A 14,786-nucleotide genomic window follows, 5' to 3' on the forward strand; every position below is an offset into this window, starting at 1 on the left:
TGTCCCTTCTCGGCTGCCCTAGTTGTGCCGGTTAAGCTAGTTAATAGCTAGTAGCCATAGGTTGCTATTAGCCCCTTTTTCCATCTTAAGTTAGTCTGAGGAGCCACATTAAGAGCCAAAACAGCGTAGTGTGTCAACGACCAAACACAGTAAGCCTTTTCTGCTTTAACGTTATTTTGATAAGCTAAGTTTACTGATGCTACAGTGTCAGTTTTGCTTAGCATTAGCACTGTTAGCTAGCATCATAGTGCTAGCTGCTTTTTATATGTCACCTACCTATATTCCATAACATAACGTTACTGTTCAGAGCCTCCTGCATTAGGGTTAACAAGATTTTTCTGTAGGTAAAACAGTAAGTTTCTCTAGTGCAGCGTAAGTAGTTTGTAGTTTCCAGGATAATAGATTATAGGGCTGTACGATATAGTAAAGAAAAACTAAAAAAAAAAGAGCTATTATTTTGACAGATATTGACACATGAATCGTGATAAATGAGTATCATAATGATTATGTATTTGTCACTCTTTTATGTAGAAAGACACGGCAGTATCTGCGATTTAGATATTGCAATTGGTTATATATGGCGATTTCGATAATATTTCAATCACTTGTGCATCCCTAAACTTAACTTAGTTAAGGCTATGAGGAGTTATTCTCTTACTTATACTAAAAAATAAATATTGAAATTGCCATCACATGTTCCCAGAGAGAGAGAGAAAAGAGAAATGAGAGAGAGAAATGCAGAAAATTTTCACATTTCATGTACTAGAAACAGCAACTGTTTGCCATTTTCCTTTGGTAAATTACTCACCAATTACTGGTTAATCATTAATCTGAATTGTTGTTATTTTATGTTGTGTGATTTAATTCACTAATCTCTTCAGCACTAACCTTAGCTGAAGTCACATAACTGAACAGTGTGCTTCATGGATAGCAAATTTTATTTTTTGGATTAGCATACGTTTTCACATTTTTATTGAATTATACTATAATTAAACTGGATCTGATGTGAAACACAAGTGGAAATCTTGCTTTTCCACCTTCTGTCATAATTATAGTCTATCACTTAACACAACGGTACTATGTAAGTTTGCATCCTTGAACTGTTGAAAAATGGTGATGAGAAGTGAATTAGTCAGTATGTCAGCAAAGGTAATTTTGTTACAAGGTCAAAGGTCTTGTGAACCAATAAATAGAGACAACAAAAATGTGATTATCTTCTCATAATGTAGGACAGTGTGGTGTACCAATGTGAGTGAGTATTGAACAGTTGTATTCATCCACTGAATGCCTCATTTAGCCTTGACCTGTAAGCTGACGCAAGGAAACGCATAGCTCTAAAATCAGTGTTTGTTTGCAGGTTGGAGAATATGGTTGTGAATCTCTGTCTGCCGCACTTCTATACAACAGTTCATTGCAACAAGGTGTGACACATTTCACTGCACTATCACATAACTGTACCTTTCTCAAGCTATGTTTTTTAATTCAACATGTACAGTGCTTTGCTATCAGCTCTCAGGACTTAAAACTACTTAAAACCCTAATTTCTGGTGTCTTTTGAGAACACTTATTTTACCTTTGAAAAGGTTTAAGAATAGTCCCCATATACATTTTGAATGAACAGGAAGAATCAACGTACACAGACTTGAAATGGCCAAGGAGTGAGGTGGAAGATAAAGAAGCAGAGGGACAAAGTGGTGTGTGGGAGACTGAATCACTGCCGACCTTGTTATGTTCTTTTTATTGGTATTTTGTAATCTGATCATGGCTGTATTTTCTCCACACTTGGGACGACAGATGTTCTTTCAAACCTTATGATTATATTTTTTATTCCTCTTCCACCTTACCCTTTAAGCCCTTTTTTATATTGTCACCTGTCCTTCCATGTGATGTTTTACACAGTTTTCTGTAGCCAGTCATATATATTGTTCAGTCTGTCTTGAGCGTGCTGCTCTGAACAACATGCCTGGAACTTAAAAGTCCTCCAAAAGTATTGCCAACAGGCCTAATTAATAAAAATGTATAATAATAATAATAATAATAATAATAATAATAATAATGATAATAGGAAGAAGAAGAAAGTTGTAAACCAATTTAACTGCCAGAAAAAATCTGCATCTGATGTCTTAAAATGATGTTAACATTCTAATGACTTTTGTTTACCTTTAAGACAACTGGAGCTATTTATGTCGACTTTTTTTCATTGTTTTTTGCCTACTGTCCATTAAAAGCAAAACAAAGAAGATACGTAAAGTTATCTTTGAAAATCATAAACTGTGGCACCACTCTTTCAATTTTTCACTAAAGAATATAAGTACCTACTTGATTTATTTTTCAACTGCAGCTGTGTGCAGATGGCTACGATGTCACAAACCTTGTGTCAGATGACCCCGCTCTTCGGAGGCGGGGCTTCAAACTGGAGTACTTCCTACGACCACCTGTACAGGTAAGATTGCACTACTTACATACTTACCTGTTTCCTGTCTTATGAAAAGATCACAGTCTGACCTGTGACAGACTGATGTGGTCACTGCCAAGGAGCACCACCTCCTTTTTATTTAAATAACAACATTTTTGAAACATGAATTTGGGAAAATGTGTATGTCAGATCAGCCTATTTACCCCATGAGCCATTATACAGAATATGAAGGTAGAGTAGCTAATATTTCTCTTGTGGTTTGTTCTGGTTTTATCTATAAAGATCTTCCTATCCGTCTTTTCCGATCTTCATAATCTTTTACTCTGGCTGATATATGAAAAGCCAAGTTCTCCTTTAACACAAAGTGTATAAAGGCAATAAAATTAAATGGCATTGCAGTACAACTTACAGCAGAGTGCCGTACCTCTTAGAAACCTAACAACGAAAAGCATGATTTTGGTGCAGAGGAAATACACAAGCAACAAATGCACAACCCAAAAAGGAGTAGTGATACAAAAAAGAAGCTGCAGATAATGTATCGAATGAGTAGATTGTCAGATTATCCGGCAGAGTCACTCTCTGTTTGACATAGCAAATCTAATTTTGTCTAGATATCCAACATTTCCTTCAGCCACATGTCAAGTATTAGGGGGTAGGCTTGGGATGATACATGATGCCATCGTCCATCATGATGGCTGATAGTCATTGTCCATTGAGCTCTCTACCATTGTAACACTGTGATTTAAAAGCCCTCTGTATTTCAAGTAGTCTGTAAGAGTGAGAAAGAAAATAAAAAGAAGCTGTTCAAATCATTGTATCATAGAATAGAGTTTACTCTATATTCCTTTAGCAGTGGTGCACCACCACACCAAGGAAATTACCACCATTGCAGTAAGTATGAACATTGTAATTTAGCCTTAGTAATGTTATCTATAGTTAAGTGTAATCCAGATGCTTTAGAAGTAATGAGTTTTTAAGCATATAATCCGAGCAGCAATAGACATGAGCCAAAACTAGAACCCAAAACACCACAGCAGTATTAAGACTACACAGGAAACCAAGTATACTTTCTGAAAAAAAAAAAAAAAAAATCTAATCAAATTGGGGTCCATGGCCTAATTTGTGTCACTTTAGGGGTCCATGAGAACAACAGTTTTATAGAACTACTACTGAATGTCTTCAATACAGGTTTAATATTTTCAGAACTTTTAAAAGTGGGTAGGATCTGTCGCAACATCATTTGTCCCTATAATTAATGAATTAATATCCATTTTTCCTCTCAGGTGACATTGAAGTTTGGCTTCCAGGTGGAGCTGTGCAGAGTGGATGTGGAGCTGTGGCCCTGGGGTATGGACCGAGGACAGGCCTGCAAGAGACTGGAGATCAGCACCAGCTCTGATCGGCTGCCCTCCCAGAACTTTAGTCAAGACCACAAACAGGTTCAGCAAAATGAACAAAGACAGATGCAGGGAGAGGACCAGAATAAACAGAACACAAAAAAACAAGAGCACAACAGTAAATCTCGTCAGTGTAATGGCCACCAGTGGAGTCTACAGGCCCAGCAGTGGGGAGAAAAGACTCTAGCTGAGCCGCAGCTAAGGGGCCATGAGTCAAAGTGTCAGTCAAACTCTGATTCAAATATCTCTGAACCAGAGTTTAAACTGGTTGGTCGTTGTGAACTTAGGGAGGAGACTCGAGTCTGTTTCACACGTTCAAATTTTAGTCCCCGGCCCCCGTTCCTCTCGCCACCTCCGTCACAACCTGCAAACTGTCGACAAGAGGAGCTGTGGAGTCGAGGTCTGCTCTCATTGGGTGCTGTGACACAACTTCGTGTGACTGTGCCATTTGGCGGTGCAGCGTCTGCTCTGGGGCTCAAGGCTTTGGTTGTGTGGGGACAGCCTGCTCGCTGCTGCCCAGCAGAAGAAGTGGAGAGGATCAAAAAACTCCACGAGGCCAGTGAAAGACGGCTACCACGACCTGGACTTTTCACTTCTTCTGTCAGCCAGAAGAAATCCCAACCGCAAACAGCCACACCTCCAAGGTATGTGTCTATGAAGCTGTCCAGATCTAATTAAACACTTATCAGTCAGCTGAGGCAAATGAAAAAAATTGGGTGTAGAAAAATTAAAAAATTTGTTTCATAATAACATGCATTTAAAAATGATTATATTCATGTCCTTGATTTCAATTAAAGGTAAAATCAGCATTTTATAATATTCTACCTAAAGGAGGTCATCTGTCTTTCCCAACTGTATTAAAGATTTGGGAATAAGATCTGGGGATAGCTTTACATGAAAACAACTGGCTTATCATTTGTAAAACAGTGCATTTCCCATTTATAAGGAACAAATTCAAGGAAGCAAATTTTAAGTTTATCCTTAAATTCTGACTCACTCCCATGAAGATTAATATTAATAATAATTCATGAAACTATCCTAAGACTCAAGAAGAAACATTTATGCATCTGCTTTGCCAATATGAATAAAATTATTCTGTTTATTGACTGATAAAGTTAATTATCAATTAGATCTAAAAGGGAAAAAGGCTGAATATTAATTGCTATAACATTTTAGAAATGTTATAAGAAATGCTTACTTTTATTTTGGAAACATGAATCCCCTCTGACTTTTAAGCTGTTTCTGGACCAAATATCAGAAATTTAACCTTTAGAGAGCAACTCTACCAACATATTTGTTTAATTTCCTTCCCGTCTTAAATAAAATAGAGTTTATAATAATAAAACACTTAACCCTTACAATGTTCATAATTATCTGTTGGCTTTTTGTCTGACTCCAGCGATCTTTCCATCCCAGAGGAGTTCCTTGACCCAATAACTCAGGAGATAATGATGCTGCCCATGCTGCTGCCCAGTGGTGTGTCAGTGGATAACACCACGCTGGAGGAGCACCAAAAGAGGGAGGCCACGTGGGGTCGACCTCCAAACGACCCCTTCACCGGCGTCCCCTTTACCTCATCCTCCCAGCCTCTTCCTAACCCCCAACTGAAAAGCCGCATTGACCACTTTCTCCTGCAGAACGGGATGACGAGGAGGGATGGGATGTTGGGGAGGCAAGGAGAGGGAGAGAATCCACAGGCTTCAAGACTTATAGCTTCTAAGGTGGATGGACAATCCCAGAGCTCTCAATGTGTCAGGAAAAGCTCAACAAACAATACTGCAAATAGGACTACACAGATAGAAAATGCTTTAGAACTTTCATCAGATAATGGGAATCTAATGTCTAACTTCCAGCCTCTAACTTCAGACAATAGATTAGAATTAGAGAGAGGAAAGAAACGAGATCTAGATGGAGAATCAACAGAAGGGTTGACAGCGGATAAGCAACTACTACCTCAAACAAAAAGACCAAGAAATGATGCAGTTTCATGTGAGTATACTATGATCAGTAAGAGTAAGATCCCAAAGCCTATCTCAGTTTTTTTCCTGCTGACTTGTCTGACACCTCATTTCATCATAATTCTTCAGCCCCCAGCTGCAGCTCTCATGAGCAACGTTTGTCAGCCAGTCTGGATGAGGCCCTCTTCTCTGCCCTGCAGGGACGACCCTCCTTCACCTCTAACTTGTCCCAGCAGAGACGGGTTACTCCTGACTCTGAGTCACCAAACCTGTCACAGCGCTGTCAGACTGCAGGCCCTACAAGCATGCCATCAGGTAGGATTTACTCCTATGAAGGACTTGGAAGAAATACTCCACCCAATCTTTATAATATGGGTAGTGACATTAATGGATTCAAATGGTGACCCAGCAAAAATGAAGTTAAAACTAAAATGGAAAAAAATGTCACCAATCTGTGAAAATCAATGAGTTAATTAAGAATTTTTAGACTCACAATCAGTACCTCTGAATTTTTTGGACTGCAGTAATAACCTTGGTATTCACTTAAAAATAAGTGTGAGATTATCTTCAAGGAGGTTAAAAAAAACTTTGATGTAAACTTCTCAAACTACTTATACAGCACAGTCAAATTCTTTGCTGTTCATCCATATGTTCCTCCCAGACATCCACATATTCACCAAAATACAGCTGAAAACACTGCCTCTATTGCTTGCAGCAAGCATGTGTGTTGACTCGTGCACATTGCAGGATATGTTCGGCCACTCTAATGCCACATTTAGGCCATCTTCAGCTCTGCGTGAAAAATCACAGCCCTCTCATTTATATGAACAAGGCCATTTCTGATGATGCAGTGAGGGTCCCAGTGCCAGAATAATGAACACAGTTTCAAATCACTGAAAACTTAAAACTAGACTCAACTTCTGGTGCAACACAGCATCATGCAGTAAGACACCGTGTTAGCCAATCATGTTTCAGGAAATCAACTGTACATTTTTGCATCAATAAACCAAAATTCAGCATGTTTAGTTTTTTTTTGTTTGTTTTTTTAACTTGACAATGCCTGTCTTTTTCACAAACAAGTCTAATACACTTGGCCAAGTCATTGTTGAGAAGCATTAATTTATTATACATAACACAAGAACTCTGAAATGCAGTGAAAAACACAACTGTATGAAGTGTGTAGAAGAGCTGCAATTAATCGATTAGTTGTCAACTATTAAATTAATGGTGTACTGTTTTGATAATTGATTAACCACTTTGAGTTATTTTCTTTAATGTCTGAATTTGCAGCTTCTCAAACATGAACATTTTCTCATTTCTGTAGTCATCTAATTGAATAAAACAAGACCTTATCTTAGGCTTTGGGAAACAGTAATCAGCATTTTCTGACATGGACCAATCAGTTAGTGAGTTAATTGAGAAAACGACTGACAGATTAATTGATAATGAAAATCATCATTACTTGGGAAGGAGTATTAGTATGTCATCAGTATTTATGATGTCCAATGTTAAATCAACATAAATCCATTGACTACTTAATTAGTATTCCCTTTTAATGTTCCCCATTTGTTTTCCAGGTGAGAAGACGTGCTCAGCATGTTCCTGTTCGGTCTCCATTTACTCTCAGTCTGCATCTTCCATCTACCGTCTCACCTGTGGTCACTTTCTCTGCCGTTCCTGCCTGCGGAGGGAATCACAATCACTCAGCTCTGTCACTGTATGGACATCCAATCACATCTTGTGTCCCACCTGCCAAAGGCCTACCCCACGCAGTGACATCATTCGTGTGCATCACTGACAGATGCTGTCAAAGGCGAACCTACCTACGCCTTCAGAGCCTGAGAAGATATGAGGACTGTTCTCAAGGTGAAGACAGGATTGTACTGCAGATGTGGCATTAATGATGTTCTGACCATGATAAACTTATTTACACCTGCTACTTCCTCCACACGCATCGTGATATACAGAATAAACTCACAGATGTGTCATACCATATATCTGACTATTGGTATATATAATAATTTAATTAAATTATCCATCTGTCATTTATAATTTATTATATTTTGTAATATTTTTGTATTATTTCTTTTTCACACAAGTTCAGTTTTCCAAGTTCTTCAAGTCTAGTAGTGAATTATTTTTGGACCTGTAGCGCTAAAAAATCAGATCACAGAGACCTCTGATTTTACTGTCATAGACAGGACGTCACTGAAGGCAAAGACCTTTACAAAAAGAACGTTAAAAATAAAGTTTTGTCCTCCTCTCTTCCACCCCCTCTCCCTGTCTTCGCTTTTTCATCGAGCAGTGAAGTGTGGTTGCAGCCTTGGTTGTGCAGCTTTTGTACAGACCCTGGATGTGTTGAGGATACACAAAGAAAAGGTTGGGGGACAGCAGTACTGAGAGCAAGAGGCCAGAAGAATTAAGTGGAAAATCGAGTCCACCCAAGGCTGTTTGATCATTGTGAAAACACAGACGGGGTCATGCTCTGCTTCTTGCCTTGTTCACTCCATTTACCACTTTACATTCCCTTCACATCATTCACTTTACATTCCCTACTCTGTTATATAGGGTTATAGAGTTATCCAAAGAGGGTGAATGCAGGTAGAAAATGTAATGACAAGGGCCCAGTGAAACTGGTTATGTACTACTTTTCAATGTGTTTTATGAATTCCTGCTATGGCAAGTGTTTACTAAGTAGTATTAAAACCTGAATGTGTCTGAATCTCTTCAGAGCCGGTATATTTCAGTCAAATTTCTGTTATACCACCAACTGACTCTGTCCACCACGAGATTCCGTGTTTAGTTTTATTTCCTATTACAATCCCAGTTCTGTCCCTGTCCCTGTCCCAATCTTCAATTCTGTGTGGAGTTCCCATGTTCTCCCCAGGCACGCATGGGTTTCCTCAGAGTGCGCCACTTTCTTCCACCATCAAAAACATCCACTCAGTACCCCTGACCAAGGTGCTGGCTTTAGAGTTAGAGTTTGTCTCAGGCGCTGCACTGCAGCTGCCCACTGCTTCTGATACTAGGATGGGTTAAAAGCAGAGACTAAATCTGATTGTGCGTTGTACTCTGTGACAATAAAAGTTTACCTTGACCTTTAAATGGCTTAAAGTAGCACTTTTATATTACTTTCAAAATATTTGTGACTGCCAGATTGGCACTTATCAACATAAATGCTGGAAATAATGAACATAAACATGATAACTTTTCAGTTACCTGTTTTCATTATAAATATAATACAAGAAAACAAACCCACAAGGTCACTTTTACCCACTTATGCATGTGAGGGTGAAGAATTTTGTTTTGCATGTGGACAGTACTGCATCCAGGTCTATGTCTCATGTAAAGCGATTTCTGGTTGATTGTGGACAGCACTGAACCCTTTGTTTCGACATCAGACGAAAAGACAGACAATTTTTTCTTTGTGAGTATGGCATCACAGATTTCATTATTTTTCAATGCTTTGCCCCACTTGGATTTTTAAAAGAATTTTTACATGATATAAATGGTATATTTGTGACACTAAAAACAGTTGAAAGGCTTTCTGTTGCAAGTTGCGTGGGATCATGTCTTATAATGCCTGTACTTTGTGGTGCTGTGTTAGGAAATGAATGTGTGCACAATGTTTCCCGGCACAGGCTACACATTCTTTACAGTATCCTTGCCCACGTATTCATTTTTTACTTCTGTACACTTCACCCTAATTACCCCTTATTAGAATCTTATTGCATGCTCACAAGGGTTAATCAGATCCAAGTCAGGAAAAAACTGTTTATTGGGCCTCGCGATCACAAACAGCATAATTTATATGTTGGTTTCCCTGACAACATTAAGCTTAACCAAGGTCATGATCCTGTATCCGCTCAGTAAGAGCAGAGACTGGGATCAGTTGTTCTGCATGTGAAATGGAGACATCAGCTGCACTTTTTCATGTGCAAGTGGTCCACAAAGCACTTAAATAATACTAAATAAGACATATTAACTACTGCCTCTTCTTTTCAATTTGACTGCCTTTAAACTATGGCTGAACAATTAATTGAAATATTGTCAAAACTGCAACATGGCCAACATCCAAAGCACAGGAGCAGCAATTTTTTTTGATCAAGGTAAAATGTGTCACAACATACCATTATGAATGAAGCACTGTGGTGCTACATAGATGACCTGGCCTACAGTTCATTCTCCACATATAAGGGAACATGTTTGTTTAGTACAGTCCCCAACCAAAGTTACAAAATTTTTCTATTTTTTTTCAGTGACAATGAAATGCAAAAATTATCAATCCAACTAAAATCATGACTCATATATTCATATATAAAAGAATAAATAAGATAATCACAAAATGACTTTTTTGGGCATATCATCAGTGCTACACTAACAGAACAGATTAATTATTTCCACAGTTAATCAATTAATCATTTAGTTTATAAAAAGTCAAATAACTGAAAATTACTTCTTCAAATTGCTTCTTTTGTCAAACCAACAGTCAAAAACCCAACGACTGTCCATTTACTGTCATAACTGACAAAGAAAAGCAGCAAATCTGTACATTTAAGAAGCTGGAATCAGCAAACATTTGACATTTTTGCTTGACAAATGACTGGAATGATAGATCAATTATCAAAATAGCTGACAATTAACTTTTCCTTCAGTCACCTACTCTGTTAATGCAATAGTCATGGCAGTTCTATGCATCATTCAGCTCTTCTTAATACAGAATCTTTGCCACTGACGTTGATGCTGGATGTCATTTTTCTGCTTTGTATGTGTCAGAATTATGTAAAAAATGTAAATTCACCCTAAAACTTTAACTTTATTTCACTACGCGTGAAAACTTTGTTTATTTCAAGATTTATCAGGAGTTGTTTTTATTTATGATTCTGTCTTTAAATAATTTTTATCAAATCATATTTCATACCGTTCAGGAGTACAGTAATGCAAAATAAAACCGCATCTTCTGTTTATTGGAGGATCATGCTTGAATGCTGGGATGCTAATTAAATAACTCCTTTAACAGCCTCATGCTGCCTCTGATGCTCAGTTTTGCCATTTATTGTTTACTTGTTAATCAGCATCACAACCACTAACAAGTGAAATACAACTCTGAGCATGCATTAAGACTCTGAACGGAATAATGAATTTCAGATATTTATGTTTATTTGAAATGCTAATCTTGTTGTGCTCATTAATAGATTTAAATCACATCAGGAGGATAATTTGCGTGACCTTGAGTTTGTCATGATGCTAGCACAGTTGCCTTCATGTGGTGGCATAAGGTACTTATGACAGGCCCCAGTGCGCAGGTTGGTAGTTATGAAGCACACATACATTTGGGCTGCAACTAACAGTTATTTTCATCGTCAAGTAATGATTAGTCACTCGATCAAGCTGATCTCAAGGTGACATCCTCAAATGTCACAGAGGAGTCAAGAAACCAGAAAATATTCACATTTAAAAAGATGGAATCAAATATTTTTTTAGTCTTTCTTCAAAAAATTACTCAAACCAATAAACCCATTATCAAAATAGTTCATGAGTAATTCAATAGTTGACAATTAATCGATTAATCATTGCAGCTCTCCACATTATTGGGTGTATTTATATCAAAAGAGTTTCTCAGGCTGTTGGGCAAGTAGAGAGGTCAAAGACAAAGCTCTTAGGCCCATGGAGAGCACTCTGAGAGTCAAAGTCATCACATGGTCAAATAGAGACTGGACACTAGACGACATCAACATATTACCAAGCATTCATCGTTGCATATTTCTATATGACAAAAGAAAATTAGAAATTCTCTGCCCAACACATTGTTTTGGGGGCCCACCCCCACTCCATGGGCCCCAGTGCAACTTTTATCTTTTATAATCTTTATTGAATTAAACTAAACATGAAAATAAAAAGGGCCCCAGCACAAATGCACTGCCAGCACTGTTTCAGTGAAGTCAAACCTGTCTATCCTGCAGTAATGAACAGTGATAAACTTGACAGCTGAATTGAGCATGATCACAATGAAATGTACTTAATCAGTGCAGTAAATCTGATTAGCTGTCTCATTAGTTGTTCATGTTGTGCCATTTTTGGTGTGCGCCCCCCCCCCCCGTCATCCACCGCGGAGCCTCAAATTATTCACAAAAGTTCTTCCAAATAAGCGCGGCGCAGTCTTGAATACATAAAACACATCTACAGTCAGTGCTGTTTTCTTGCGTACATTTGTTAGATGGCACACATCTGATGCACGACCACATCTGATACGACCTCTCGCGCACACGACGCACCCACGCCGGTGGCCTTCGCGCGCGCGTGCGTTTGGAGAGCGGCACGGCACAACACTGACGTCAGACACGAGTGTCAGTCTCTTTGTCAGTTCATCATGTTCATCTGCTTATAAGTGAGGGATCGACTGGGACATCGGTCAGACATCTACCCACCCAGGCGGAGGACATACAGGTGCTTCATCCAGAACCAGCAGCAGCGATGCCTCACTCCCTGTCTCCCCTGTGCGTCCTGGGACTGCTCGCCCTCTCCTCCGCCTGCTACATCCAGAACTGCCCCCGAGGAGGGAAGAGAGCGCTGCCGGAGACTGGCATCAGACAGGTGAGGACCTCTGCTATCCTCTCTGAATTCTTTTGGGAAATCATCTGTCATGGATTTAAAAAAAAAAAATAAAAATTCTCAAGCTGCCTTTGAGCCTATTCAAACGATTTCAAAAGTGAGATAAGGACTATTTCATGTATGAAATGAGTTTTAAAAGTATTAGTGCAAATTTTAAGTATAAAATATAGGGAATTTAATGTGCGTTCAGATGTGTAAAGAACAACCCAGGCGTTTACATAGAAAAACCTGAAAAAAGATGGTAAGGACCACAATAAAAGTAAATTATGATAACAATAACAAAGTAGAACAGAAAACATCATGAAGTTGTATATAGTAGCTCATCTAATTACATTAACAATTAACTACATATGGAGGAGAAACAAATTGTCATCCTTTCTTAACACATAATTACAAATTAATTCCTCTAGAAATCATATATAAATAGACCTTCTTCATAAACATAAATCATTATGAGAATGATATTCTTAAATTATGTATCCATTCTAGGCTTCACACATTAAATTCCAAGAAGAAAGGGCACTAAAATACATTTCACATTCTCTACGATAGGGGTTTTTACTTTCACCTTAAGGAAAATAATATGATATGATATGATGCATTTTAAATGTTTTTATATTGTTTTTATTCTCCTGATTTCTAGGGTGGTGTACAGGCAAGTTAATAAACACATTAGAAATAATATATATATACATATATATAGACAGATAGAAATATACTGAGATAAATGTACAACTGAAATCACGCAGTCATTTTCTATTCAGTATTTAAGAATCAGCTTTTCAACTGATTCTGTTCTCATTGCCAATGTTTGAATTAGGGCTGTCACAATATCATATTTTCACTACGATTATTGTGGTCAAAAGAATTCACAATAACCATATTGTTATATTGTGATATCTATTGAAAATTTGAAAAAGAAAATTGTCTTTGTTCTATTTTGTGTCTTTTTTTTGCAAATGAGACCAAGCGAGAACGGAAAGAAACAGAAATGATTTAAGGGCACACATCATGTTAAAGTGGCACTGGATTAGTGAAAATTTCATCTGATTAATGCTTAAATCTTTTCAATCTTTCCTACAGTGCATGTCTTGTGGCCCCAGAGACAGGGGCCGCTGCTTTGGCCCCAACATCTGCTGCGGGGAGGGCCTCGGCTGCCTGCTGGGCTCACCAGAAACAGCCCACTGTGTGGAGGAGAACTACCTGCTCACCCCCTGCCAGGCGGGAGGGAGACCCTGTGGATCTGAAGGAGGACGCTGTGCTGCCTCAGGACTCTGTTGTAACTCAGGTACAGTCTGCTTTGATTGCATGTGATTGTCATGTTTAGACATGTAAATGTGGTATGAGTTGGTTTATGGGAATAGTTTGAGTATTGTTATTTTCCTCTCCCTCTCTCTCTCAGAGAGCTGTGCGGTAGACTCTGACTGCCTGGGGGAAACAGAGGCCTCAGAGGCAGCCGACAGCCCTGCAGGGAGCTCACCTGCAGAGCTGCTTCTGCGTCTGCTGCATGTAGCTGCCAGAGGACAGAATGAGTACTGATACTGTTGTCTGTGGAGCTTCCTCTGCTTCTCAGGGCCTGGAGCTGCAGAATGAAGACCATCCCTGTTCCACTATAAGCCTTGAGATCTCAACCAATAAAATGCCAAGTCAAGCTTTCTTCTCTCTTAACTCCAACTGCTGTGGTATTTCAGACAGAACGTAAACAATCTTCAACTTCAGTAATTGGTTAAATATGTTTATCCTGGGGGGGAGGAATCATGATAATGGGTATGCAAAAAGTAGATTTTATGTTTGTTCCCATCATAGAAATGTATATACTAATGCACATACTGTAAACAAAATTTTATTCTGTATGAGGGGATATAAAATGCCTCAGAGCTCAATTTCAAACATGTGAGTTATAGCGGAAAACACTGTAAATAAGTTAGAGATTGAAGATGAAGACATTCATGTAAAACAGCTGAAATGACAATGCTACAACAGTGACTTATTGTGTAGTAGAAATATTATTGTACATTGAAACTGGGAGAGAAATACAGAATCTATCACTGCCAAAAAAACCAAACTCTGCGGTCTGTTCTTATTCCCAGGCTCAAAATAATTATATCTTTAGCAGATGACTCACTGATAAAACTTGTTTATCATCTCTCTGCTTCTGTGTGCGTGTGAGCATGTGTATGAGTGAGTGAGAGTAAGAGTGAAAGGAATGTATTCTTAGCATTGATAACGACTTCTGAGAAATTCGCTATGATAATGGTTATAGTTTAATCAATTTCACTTTTTGAATATTATTATTACATTTCCAGACGACACAGTTTGTTTGGGTGCCACCATTTACAGCGAGCTAAAATTAATGTTAACGCTGATGTAAAAGTCAAGAAGGGATAACAAAGGCTGGACCAT

General features: G+C 38.4%; 2 protein-coding genes across 3 annotated transcripts; both read left to right on the forward strand.

Annotated features, from left to right (window-relative positions):
• Nucleotides 1-13: 13 nt before the first annotated feature.
• ubox5 (U-box domain containing 5) lies at nucleotides 14-8,041 on the forward strand. 2 transcript variants are annotated; one of them, XM_084728667.1, is made up of 7 exons: nucleotides 14-149; nucleotides 1,358-1,421; nucleotides 2,342-2,443; nucleotides 3,700-4,457; nucleotides 5,213-5,802; nucleotides 5,901-6,086; nucleotides 7,349-8,041. In XM_084728667.1, the coding sequence occupies exons 2-7, from the start codon at nucleotides 1,368-1,370 to the stop codon at nucleotides 7,567-7,569; spliced, it is 1,911 nt and encodes a 636-aa protein (XP_084584793.1). In that variant the 5' UTR covers nucleotides 14-149; nucleotides 1,358-1,367; the 3' UTR covers nucleotides 7,570-8,041. The 2 variants fall into 2 exon arrangements, with proteins under 2 accessions (XP_084584793.1, XP_084584794.1); XM_084728668.1 differs by lacking the exon at nucleotides 1,358-1,421 and having other exon boundaries at nucleotides 16-149.
• A 4,087-nt stretch (nucleotides 8,042-12,128) lies between these two features.
• avp (arginine vasopressin) lies at nucleotides 12,129-13,997 on the forward strand. Its single transcript, XM_084728673.1, has 3 exons — nucleotides 12,129-12,365; nucleotides 13,467-13,671; nucleotides 13,786-13,997. The coding sequence occupies exons 1-3, from the start codon at nucleotides 12,246-12,248 to the stop codon at nucleotides 13,920-13,922; spliced, it is 462 nt and encodes a 153-aa protein (XP_084584799.1). The 5' UTR covers nucleotides 12,129-12,245; the 3' UTR covers nucleotides 13,923-13,997.
• The last annotated feature ends 789 nt before the right edge of the window (nucleotides 13,998-14,786 follow it).

The sequence above is a fragment of the Lutjanus erythropterus genome, chromosome 10 (assembly GCF_056507025.1).
Source record: "Lutjanus erythropterus isolate fLutEry1 chromosome 10, fLutEry1.hap2, whole genome shotgun sequence".
Taxonomy (NCBI): Eukaryota; Metazoa; Chordata; class Actinopteri; order Lutjaniformes; family Lutjanidae; genus Lutjanus; species Lutjanus erythropterus.

What these genes read in the sequence shown, in the direction of transcription:
- ubox5 (XM_084728667.1), top strand. Translation starts at nt 1,368, where the DNA reads ATGGTTGTGAATCTCTGTCTGCCGCACTTCTATACAACAGTTCATTGC. An exon ending in AAGAAATGATGCAGTTTCAT is followed by an intron (nt 5,803 to 5,900) that starts GTGAGTATACTA and finishes ATAATTCTTCAG; the next exon opens with CCCCCAGCTGCAGCTCTCAT. An exon ending in CCCTACAAGCATGCCATCAG is followed by an intron (nt 6,087 to 7,348) that starts GTAGGATTTACT and finishes TTTGTTTTCCAG; the next exon opens with GTGAGAAGACGTGCTCAGCA.
- avp (XM_084728673.1), top strand. Translation starts at nt 12,246, where the DNA reads ATGCCTCACTCCCTGTCTCCCCTGTGCGTCCTGGGACTGCTCGCCCTC. An exon ending in CGGAGACTGGCATCAGACAG is followed by an intron (nt 12,366 to 13,466) that starts GTGAGGACCTCT and finishes TCTTTCCTACAG; the next exon opens with TGCATGTCTTGTGGCCCCAG. An exon ending in AGGACTCTGTTGTAACTCAG is followed by an intron (nt 13,672 to 13,785) that starts GTACAGTCTGCT and finishes TCTCTCTCTCAG; the next exon opens with AGAGCTGTGCGGTAGACTCT.